The sequence below is a fragment of the Myotis davidii genome, unplaced genomic scaffold (assembly GCF_000327345.1).
Source record: "Myotis davidii unplaced genomic scaffold, ASM32734v1 scaffold268, whole genome shotgun sequence".
Classification (NCBI taxonomy): Eukaryota; Metazoa; Chordata; class Mammalia; order Chiroptera; family Vespertilionidae; genus Myotis; species Myotis davidii.
Window position 1 is genome coordinate 2,997,638 of NW_006383015.1, and position 11,873 is coordinate 3,009,510.

General features: G+C 37.0%; 1 protein-coding gene across 1 annotated transcript in view; it reads right to left on the reverse strand.

The window, feature by feature from the left end:
- VWC2L (von Willebrand factor C domain containing protein 2-like) overlaps positions 1–11,776 on the reverse strand; it is a 90,064-nt gene extending 78,288 nt beyond the window's left edge. The window contains exons 1-2 of the mRNA XM_015558106.1: positions 11,093–11,776; positions 8,348–8,810 (exon numbers count right to left, since the gene is read on the reverse strand). Coding sequence (XP_015413592.1) covers positions 8,348–8,737 — 390 coding nt within the window. The 5' untranslated portion in view covers positions 8,738–8,810; positions 11,093–11,776. The remainder of the gene's footprint in view (positions 1–8,347; positions 8,811–11,092) is intronic.
- Between the last annotated feature and the right edge of the window lie 97 nt (positions 11,777–11,873).

Below are 11,873 nucleotides of genomic sequence, written 5' to 3' on the forward strand. Positions count from 1 at the left end.
AAGCTTGGCAAAGTACAACTAAAACATAAACCAGCAAGCTTTCCTTTATAAACACTGCCTGATATATAAATCAAACTGTAGGAAAACAAAATAAAACAAAAATCAGGAGAAGTAGAAACACAGGATTCTTATTATCTTCAAGATTTTTCTGAAGAATATTCCAGCTACCTCAAATTTAACACACACACACACACACACACACACACACACATGCTTGAATGCATGCATACAGCAATCTCAATTGAGATTATATAGATTAATCTATAAAATGTGCATTAAATATGTAGACTCAATTCATGAAATAATATATAAAAAGTAGAAAAAAATTATCCATATCATACAGTTGAGCAATTATGTAGTCTGGAGACTACAGCCACAATTAAAAAGAGGCAAGTTTCTAAAACATCCAAAACCTGGTACTATTGGAGTTAGTTTGGAAGGGGGACTGCCAGATCACTCTGTTTTCTATTTCATCTTCTCAACACCAGTGGAGAGTCAGTAAGGGATGGGCTCAAGTGTCTGCAAAACAGCTGATGGCTGACCTCAACTCTGAGATAGTCCCTCACAGTGACAATCCCCACAAATCTCAGATGCGGCTGCAAATCAAACACGGGCTGCCCATGTGCACAGGGCACAGAAGCCAAGTCACAAATCTTTGTAGTCACTCTTATCACACGGCTACCATCATTAGCAGCAGCATCTTGCAATACGAAGGACAGCGATATATCAGTGGACAAGCATGAAAAACTATTTCTACATTCAACTCACCCAAGGGCTGCCTGACTATCAGTTCTCCTAAAATTTAAAAGCAAGAGACCTGTTCCAGCTGACAACAGACTATTTCACCCTTTCCAGGATTATCTTGGAAGCCATTTATACTCACTCCCTCATTTAAAAAAACACACACAAAAACATTAAGAAAATCATTCCCACTTATCACTGGAGTTCTTGAAAAACAATTATTGTAAAAATCTGATCTATTTCCTAGGTTCAGTATAGTTTTATAGCATTAAAAATGCCTAGTGAGCACAATATAAAATGAGGAAAGGTACAAGGAACTTTCTAAATTTATGTTTTAAGAAATTTGACTTCTATTCTCTGAAATTGGTCAGAGATTATATGTATTAAGTAGTAGTTCCCTAGCTACTTACAAAGACAGGACTTTCCCACTGAGAATATTCACCCTGAGACTGTGTGTTCTGCTTGCCGGGCTGAGCCTCAGGTGAGCAAGCGTCATCACTGACGGGAATGACTTCATCTGTGGTATTTTTGTAGAAACTTTAAAGGAGAAGCCATTCCTGAATTTACTCAAAGGCCATTTTAATGTTAAAAAACCACAACATACTCTGCAAAACAGAAGTTATTTTTCACAGTCAGCAGCTGTAGAATTAGTCTTTTCAATCTCAACACAGATCCCCAATAATTACTATTATTATTATTACATAAAATTATGATAGTTCTGAGGACTTTATTTAGATGGAATCTTATAAGTGTCCCTGGCAACTCCATTAACCATTTGTCCAGAATTTGCAAAACCTCTCTTGAAAAAAAATATTTAAAAATCTCACTCATATACTCAAGATCTACACGTTTCTTTTTTATTACAATAAATACAACCTTCACACGGTGTAGGCAGTTAGACAGACATAAGCAGAGCAAGGACAATGGGCCAGGTACAGAAGGTCACCAGGCCCCAGCCAGTTTGGCTCAGTATATGAAGCATTGGCCTATGGACCAAAGGGTCCCAGGTTTGATTCTGGTCAAGAGCACGTACCTTGGCTGCAGGCTCCTCCCTGGTCGGGCCGTGTAATTGATGTGTTTCTCTCACATCATTATTTGTCTGCCCCTCTCCCTTCCACTCTCTCTAAAACAGGGGTCCTCAAACTACAGCCCGCAGGCCACAGGCAAATACAAATATCGTATTTGTTCCTGTTTTGTTTTTTCACTTCAAAATAAGATATGTGCAGTGTGCATAGGAATTTGTTCATAGTTTTTTTTTTTAATTATAGTCCGGCCCTCCAACAGTCTGAGGGACAGTGAACTGGCCCCCTGTTTAAAAAGTTTGAGGACCCCTGCTCTAAAAGATCCATGGAAAATATCCTCCCATGAGGATTAACAACAACAATAACAAAAAGCCATCAGGTTGGAAAGATGCAGGTGCCTAGCAATGGATAATCAATTTGTAGGGTGGGACCTCACTCCCAGGATGACTTTTCCTCCCCTAGCATATTTCTGGTCATGATGTTTGGACTCCCTGACCTTTCCTCCCTAGAGATAGTATCTTGACCTCAGTTATATTTCAGCTCCAGGCGCAAGTAAGCAATAAAACCAGCCATGGCTGATGTCAGAACCAGCTGCATGGAATAATGACCCCCATCCCTGGTGCCCGCCAATCAATCAGTGGAGACCACAATCCTGAATGGATACACCTGGAAGGCTATTAAGTATTCTATTAAGATCTTTTCCTGGGACCTTCCCTAAAATCTCCACCCTTAAAACCCTTAGGATGGAGGACCCTGTGTGCTCTCCCTCCTGGGAGCATGCCCAAGCCTTTTCCTACCCTCTCCTCTCTCTCTCTCTCTCTCTCTCTCTCTCTCTCTCTCTCTCTCTCTCTCTCTTTCTCCATCTCTCTCTCCCTCCTCCCTAGGCACCTTACCATACCTTACCATTAGCTTCCTCACTCCCAAGCTCCAAGGGCCCTTCCTTTACATCCGTACTTGTTTCCTAAGCCTATTTCTTTTAGGAATTAATTCATCTACCTCTGCAATTTACCAAATAAATGTTCTCTTACAGTTTGGGTCTTGCTCTGAATTCTTTCCTAGCCAGAACCCAAATACCAAGGTTGCTGAACCCAGGTTTGGTTTGACCCCACTGGTCAGATACCTGGTGCTCTTCCCACCAGCTACAACATCTCTGGAAAATGCACTCTGTACCCCTTTCCTATTGCAAGCATAGAAATGGTGCCTTTCATAGAAACGGTGCCTTTCATAGAAAAGGTGCAATGGTGGTGGGTGGGTGAGGTGCAGTGAATTGTGCAAGGTGTTAACTATTAGTCCTTTCAATTGAGATTTCTATACAGCCACCACCTTCCCCTATTTTTTCACACATTTGGTCCTTAGTTCCCAGAACATGGTGCCTTCCATTCTTTCTCCATATTAGAATTTTCCTTTCTGCTCAAACACCTTTATGGATTTAATTCTACAAGAGTGGACATTCATGATGGGGCACAGATTAATGAGAAAGCTGGAGAGCCTATTTTCCTGTGAAGGTACCCACTGGAGAGCAAGTCAATTCTCAAACCTTACTGGTATCTACAGTTTTTATGGGCGGGATGATTTGGCAAAATACTCCAAGTGATTAATTTTTTTGTCCTCTTTGCTTCTTTCATCCAGATTTAAATAGTAATGCAAAATTCAGGGCAAAAAGTAGGCAGACTACCACAGTGGGAGAATATGTTGACTTTTTTTTAAAGCAACAACATGTACATAAAATGTGCGGAATGAGAAAACAATCACACTGAAAACAATAAAAGTAAGAATCAAAACCCTGACCTGCTGTCTTTGGCCCGCAGTGGGAAAAGGACAGAAGTCAACGCCTGCGGAGAAAGGGAGATCTTGAGTGAATCCAAATCCTGAATGAAGGACACTGGGTATGGACTGGAGAAAATCACTTTAAAGTGCGACAGGCTGTGTAAAAGCTGAACCATCTTTTCCAGCTGCATGTAGGATAACCTTCAGTGTCTGACCTAAAACTAAATCAGTACGAGTTTTAAAGTATAAAAAAAATCCAAAAAGGCTAATTCTAGCTGAGTGAGAGTGATAAAAATACTGAGCAAAATAAGAAACTATTTCTCCCTTTGGGAAACTCAGCATAAAATAGTTAAGCCAAAGCTGACAGAGCCTACATTTCCAATCAATCTTTTTTTGTAGAAAATGCTATTGTAATGTATTATTTATAATCCTTATCTCTTCAGAAGTAGGCCTACTGTCTTTTTGCCTGGGTACACATAAAAGAAAGATGAGAAAATCTACTATATAGTGACCTTTATCTTAATACAATATTACTAGAACACTGGGAAATTTAGAGTTTTCAAAAAAAGTAGAGAAATCCATTTTCAAAGCTTGCATCTGTCATGTTGAAAAAAAAAATCCAACCTTTATACATAACATTATTCTTCATATTGGTGACACTTGTGGCCCAATTTACCTTTTTCAACTTGCATCTGTCATGTTGAAAAAAAAAATCCAACCTTTATACATAACATTATTCTTCATATTGGTGACACTTGTGGCCCAATTTACATTTGAATTTGGTGATCAGAGAAGATTGAAGGAGAGACATGTTTTGCAACGGTGTAGAGTGAGACAGCACACCTAAAACAGTAGGTGGTCATTATGGCTCTGGGAGGGAGGCAGACTCCAAGATGAGCCTTGCTTAGAAAGAGGGAAGGAGACAAGTAGAAAGTCACAGGATGGAAATAGACGTCCCATAAACAAGATGTGTCAGCTTTAGGGGCCCAAAGATTACTCTTTATCTGAACGTTGAGTGCTTCTTTTAACTAATTAAAATGAAGAGATCAACACATAAACAGAAAGAAACTAAGGTATTTTAAAGACACTCTAATTAACTTTTTTATTCAATGAGTTCAATTATAATCTGACTCATATGTCACTTACCAAAAATGTATTGGATGCCTGCACTGTGGTTCATGTAATGCTAGGGTTGGGAGTAGAGGAGAAAAAAGAAAATTCTGTCCCTAGGCTTACAGGGTTCACTGTCCAGCGGGAGAGACAGGCTGTGTCAAATTATATTACTGTAGTGCAATGAAGGCATCAGAGGTGGTGAGGAGCTGAGATTCTGCAGCCAGGCTGCTTGAGTGTGAATCTTACTTCATACACTTTAGAGCTATATGAGGTTGGGCAAGCTACTTCCACTTTGATGCTTTGGTTTTGTCTGTAAAACAATGCTAAAAAAGCATAATACTCATACTGCTATTATAAAAGACGTGCATGTTAATACATATAAAGGTTTTAACAGTGCCTGGCTAGGATTACTGTTCTTGTTCTAATGCTGTGCAGAGCATGCTGTGCAACAATACAGGAGAAGAGTGAGGCCCAGCTCAAGATCCTGCAGTAGAACAATCAGAGAGAGCTTTCCGGTGGAGATGAGATTTAAATGGAATTTTGAAGTAATCTGCTGGAATTTATACAAGTGTGTGATGGTGGAAAAGTATGGGACAGCATGTACAAGCAAACAGGGAAGGGAAGCCCCTGAGAGAAGTATTTGGAGAGGTCGATGAGTAGAATCTACTAGGCTATACTAGGCAATTTAGATTTTTATCCTAAACACAGTCCTGAATGTTTGTGCACTTATGCATGCTGGTCATCTCATTCTTTGTTTTCTCCCCAGCCATCAATTAATCTTCAGCTCTTAATCAATGCTCTATTTGGCTACAAGGTTTAAAAAACCATATTGAACTAGGTCATCGCTATGCACAACAACCTGCATTTTATTTCTTGTTATTCTTTAGACTGAATCTAAATATATTGGCCCAGTATTCAAGTTCCTCTCTCCACTGTCCAAAACATATACAAATTTACTCTTCTCATCATAATAGGATTTCATAAGATCCAGCTTCTTTCTTGTTATTCTCATCCTCCTCCTCTCTCTGCAGATTTTATTCGCCCCAGTCTCTGATTTTGCTCAAGCAGTTTCCTCTTTGGCACTTTAATCTCTCCAGATCAATTTTAATTACTTCTTTTAAAACAGGCTCAATTTTGACCATCGTGAAGGAAAAGAAAGTTTGTTGACTAAAACCTTACAGCATGTTGATAAGCTTCTGACACCACCTTTCTTGGTGCTGAGTTTACAGTAACACACTTTAGAGAGCTGCCCCACCCCCCATCCCATCTCTCTCCACGTTGTCCATGCTTTTCCATGAGTGGAGATTGTGTCTTCTAAATATCTTACTTTCCAATGTAAGTATATAAATACATCTATAGTATCCTATATACTAAACAATCCAGTAAATGCTTGGTAGATGAATATATTATAAGTAAGCATATCTCATCACATAACCTCCATAATAAGATTATTATGTGAAAGTTTCTTACATGTTTAAAAATTAAATGCTTGTCTCTTGCAAGCTGAATTGAAAGAAAATCAAGATAGCAGGTTATGGCTGATATTTATTTAGGTGTATATACTTCGCATAGATAAATAGAACAGTTTAAAAAAAGTTTTGGAATTCTTTCAATTGAATGACTTTTAATATTGGTCTTCCATTACAAAATGTAGACGAAGTCATAGAGAATTTACAACTTAGAGTAAATCCCTGGACATTAAAATTTAGAGGAATGAGAACACCATTTATTCAATATCTACTGTGTACCAGTCATCACAAGGCTGCTAACTTTGCATAAATTATCTCATTAAATCTTTCTAATATCTCCTCTCAAGAAAAGTAATTATTATGATGGTCATTTTTTAGCCGTCTGGCTCAAAAAAGTTTAAGGACTCTTTCCAAAGTCTTGAGTCTAAGTAATCATTTGGGATTTGAACCCTGGTCTATCTGGCTCTTGAGCCAAAGTGCTTTGAGAGGTTCTGTAGGCTTTAGTTAGAATGGCAGTATTTAGGAATAGGTAAATAACTTGAAAATTTGGACAAGTAACAAAATTTCTTTGTCTCAGCTCCACATTCTTAAAAATTTGTTCTAGATAATATTTAAATTGTTGTAGACAAGTGGCATCTTAAAAACACACACACACACACACACACATTTAAAGATCTCATGACATAGAGAGTTAGGTGGAAAACTTGTTCACATAATGACTACAGCAGGAACATACAGGCCCAGGCAAAAGTAGGTCAATAATAATAAATAATAAGTAAATAAATAATACAAGAATAAGGTGTTTCACATACAATTGTAAACCTAATTTTGCCAATGCCAAAATGTATCCAATATTTTAGAGACCATGAAGTTATTATTAAATGTATTACACTCTAAACTATTATTTGATGTTAGTAATGGTAACTTGACTAGACTCTCAGGCCTCTTCTCAATGTTGTGCCACAAAGTATTTTAATACGTGAAAGAGAAAAGTCTAGAATAACATTTATGCGTAAGATAGTTGAATGTGATAATTATTTTTAAAAGCCCTCTCCTGTCTTTAAGAATCTTTAGAATGATTGGTTTTCCTTGGGTAACTTGGAACTAGTTTATACCCACAATCTGAAATGGGCTGAATGCAATGAAAGGCTAATATACAGAATGCTCTCATTATTACTAGTTAAAACCTTTCTTCCACACATTGACTTCATTTCCCATTTGACTCTTGTGGAGGAGTTTGGTCAGGGCTAATGACTGAATATTCTTCTCGCACATACACAGCCATCCTGAAAGTTAGCTTTATCTTCTTCTGCTGATAAGGTTCCGAGACTTTGTCACTGAACTTGGTTACATGAAATTAAAATCTTTTAAATCAAGTCATCAGGATGACAGGCAGTCCATGGCACAAACTGCCATTGCATTTCAGAAGGATAATTTAATACATTAATTTATACCCTCAGGGCTCCAATCTGGCTTGTAAGAACCCCTAATTAAAACTAGCCATTGGAGAAAAGAGACTCTAAAAAGGAGAGAAAAATGAGCTCTAAGTTACTTGAAAATATGATAGAAGGCTAAAAGAAAGGCCAGGAAATACCATGGAGGCTGAAAAATTAGTGTTTTTTTTTTTTTTTACCACTTTTTATAATGGACCATGATAAAATTTCAGTTCACTCTAGGATCCTGTAAGTAAAAATACCCAAAAAACTAATGATCAGAGAACAGAATGAGGATTCTGCTCTACAAGAAGTAGGTCCAGTGCATTTCTTAATATGAAGACCATAGTTCAAAACTGTGCCTCTCTAGCATTGCAGTTCCATACACTGAACAGATAGTTCTAGGTTATGGTTAAATGGCTCCAAATACAGGCTAACAAGCCACATCAAAACAATCTTATAAAATTTAAACATTAACTTAATAGACATATAGCTTCCAGTTAAGTGTTTCCATCAGAAAATATAGTTTGTAATAACACAGAAGAAAATTTTAAGGGAAAAAAGATGGCAGTGTGCCACAAATAATTCTGAAAGAAAAAAATTATTGTGAAACCCTTTAGGTATTGCTCAACAAACCAGTTAGCGATTTGTTGACTACAGTGGTACATATTCTAACTGGGTTATTGTTGTAAATTAAAGGGAAATTTAAAAATGTTTTTCCAGCTTTCATTTGAATGTAATAATTTACTAAGTATGTGGCGTGAAAAGTTAGTATTCAATAAACATGGATGGTAACTCATACCTTAAATTCCTCCAAGATTTTGTAATTTTTCCCATGATATTCACAAAAGTTTTTCACTTCTTTGCACTCGGGACAGCATCCATTGTGTTCCACTTTAGTACACTTTGGGTGAATTTTAGGGCATTCTGGCTGGTCGCAAACAGGTCCATCCAGAGCACAGACACAAGGGCAGTTGGAATGCCCTGGGAAAAATCGTTCTCCCAACTTGTATACAAAGCCGCTGTCATCCACACACCCTTTCCCTCGATAGTCATCAAAGATCAGATTGTCATTGCTGGAGGTCTGGTCCCCTTCATCAGCAGGATAGTCTTCATGACTGATGGCAGCAGAGGTGACCAATCCAGGGATGACCAAGAGCAGTATGCAAGCTTCATGAATATGAAGAGCCATCCCCCTCCTCAAAGGCTTCTGGATGTGCTCCTACTACTGAATATGCTCAGCTCCTTCCATGGGGAGGGGTAGGCTGAAAATAAATATTTTTAAAAAAGTAATTTGACATATACACAGAAAATGTAGATTTACTTAACCCTGTGCTCTTAACCTGTTTATTTGGATCTGTTTGGAAGATAGACTTGAAGTAGACTAAGTTCATGCAACTATCTATGCTTTATTATGAAGTCTAGAGACTTGATCCTTGGCAACATAGATGGAGTTCTTTCACATAGGAACCTTAAGCTTGAAGTCACCTTCTGATTTTTTAAAGGTCTGGCTTTGTCTAACTTGTAATAGATTATTTTACTGAACCTCAAAGGGTGATTTTACAAGTGGTTACTTACTAATAACTCGGAATACTTGAATTTAAATTTTCTATTATTCTTTAAACTGTACTAGTCAGTGATAGAGAACGTATATGCATTATAACCATCTGTACAAAAAATCATGAAATTAGTGAGAAAAATTCTACTTTTAAGAGAAAGGGAAGAAACCAACAATTGAATGTTATTTGTAATTGGAATGGAGCTATTATAAAGGCCTTCTGGTTTCTTTATGCCCATAGTTGGAGAACAACAATGGTCTCAATAAGGGTTTCTTGTTTTAGTAAATTTAAATCTGGATTTTGAAATATAGCCAAGAAAAAAAACAGATAACTATTCTAGAGTGAATGAGAGAAAGGAAATTTAAAATAACAAATGATACAAGAGAACTCCTTGCATTTAAAATAATTACTTAAAAATAAATATATTCATATTATTGTCCACATTTTTATTTTACTCAGAGAGTAAGCTCCTAGTGGGCAGGAAAAATGTATCAGATAATTTGTATAGCAACTGGAATCTAGTATTTGTGTAATACTGTTTGAATGTATTACTTTAATATATAATAAATACCACTTAATAATCTTGAAGACATATCTCTCTTTTGACATGCAAAAGATATTTTGCACAAAAATGCAAGAGTAAAACTATTGGTTTCATAGAATAGTAATGAGGAGTTGCCATTCATAGAAAATATTCCTTATATTTCTTATTAGTTTAGTGGCATTGACTCTTGTAAACTTCACATAGTATTAGTGCTTGTGTGGAGTGCTGCCCACTAGCAACACTCATTTAAATGTTTAGAGTGACTAACTCATATAAAAACTCTGGGGAAACCGACTTGAGGGAATAATACATAAGTAAAAGTGTTGTCAAATAGTTCATTTGTCTATTTAAATGATTTTGGCTTTATGCCAACAATCACTAACATTGTATATCGGACATTTTTCAGATCATTTGTGAATATTATTTATTGCTTTATTTTCAGATTATAATAGGAGCAATGATAAACCATCTCTTTTCAGTCTAACACACAGAAAATACTTTTAAATAAGGTAAAGGTGGCATTAGGGAACTTCATGAACCTATAATATTTGCATTTTAAATTAGATATGCAAATTCTAGTAATAGTAAAATAGAATGAAGTATGTTCATGCCTTCCCTTAAAAAGAAAGTGCTCTCTAAATCCTTTTGGGTAGGTAATGATAAGTCAGATGAATTTCTTTTGAAATATGTCAAAAATAATGAGTCATGACAGAATAAAAAAAATGCAAACCTATAATTCTACTTGAGAATCTGGAAGCTCCCTTTGACAAAGCATTTTTTTCTCTTAAATTACTACAAAGGCTATAAACATTACAGAAGCTTCTGAAAAAAAAAACATATGTATTTTATTAATTAAGGCATGCATTTTATAATATATATATGTTTATCCTGGAAGAAAAAATATATTGTGCTTCTTTATAGTATTCCAGTAGTAACTGTTAATACATACAAAATAAGCCATATAAAATAACCATATCATTCTGCTTCAAAAGGACATAGACAGAAATGATCTCTGTAAGCTACAGGTAGGCATTAATGTCAGGTTATAATAAATGTATATTTAAAGGTAAAAAATGGGTTTAATATCCACTTTATGTAAACATTAAGCATGCTTTTATTATATGAAATACCTTTTAAAATCTGCATGAAGAAAAACATGGTTTTCTTTTTAATATAATAAAGTTCTTAAGCTATTACAAAATTCCCCTTCATAACCGAGCTGCTTTAGTGCAGTTTAAGGCACTATTTAAGATAAAAATATTAGAGAAACCCAATAAAATATTTATCTGAAGATTTTTAATAAGCAAGCAAACATTGCTGAATGGAAGAACACTTTCCAGCTAAACTTTCTCCTCCCCTCCCCACATTGCTACATATCATTTAAAACGACTGCATTTATTTCTTTGAGAAAACACACATAACTCATGTCATAAGATACACTTACCTAATCACTCTGGAGGTTAATAGTGGTGATGGGGGTCATAGACCAATATGAACTAAAAGATCAGGTAGGTTTTAGAAAAGCAGTTCCTCTTTAGTTGTCCAAAGAACGCATTTTCAGGCTTGAATTAAAGGCAATCCATTCCCTCTACCTCTCATTTCAAACCACAGTCAAGAAGCAGACTCCCGCCCTTCCGGAGAGAAATACAGCAGACACACATAAGAAATACGCTTTGGACCTGTCTCCGAAATTCAAAGCAAGAAGCAATGCCGGTCCTGTAGAAATCCAGACTCAAGTAGCAGAATCATGTTGAACTTGTTGTTAGCATTTTCTCAGATCCTTCTATGAAATTTCCCGGCAGATTACGCCTCCTCCACACATGAGTTCACTTACACAGTGTTTGCTACGGCAGTGGAGGTGATTTGGCTAGGCTCGGTGGATCACAAACAGCAACAGCATGCTGTCGCTTAAAACCCGCTCCGCTGGCGACGGCATCAGCGTCATCCACAATATGTTGCTCGAATCCCTTCTCACACACCAGAAAATACTAACTGTGGACGTGAAGGAAAGGAGCAACTTTAGCTGGGTTTCTGCATCACTGAGAGCAGTTTGCAGACTGCTGATCTGGAGCTCATGCTGCCGGCAGCCGGGAATTCCTCAGCACCACGGACAGCGCCAACTGGCTTCTGAGCCCATCAGGGTCGAAATCCTGAGCTGCTTCTTTAGACCAGGCTGGTGTTCTCTAAGCAGTCGCACTTTACACAGCTGATGCATGCACGGGGTA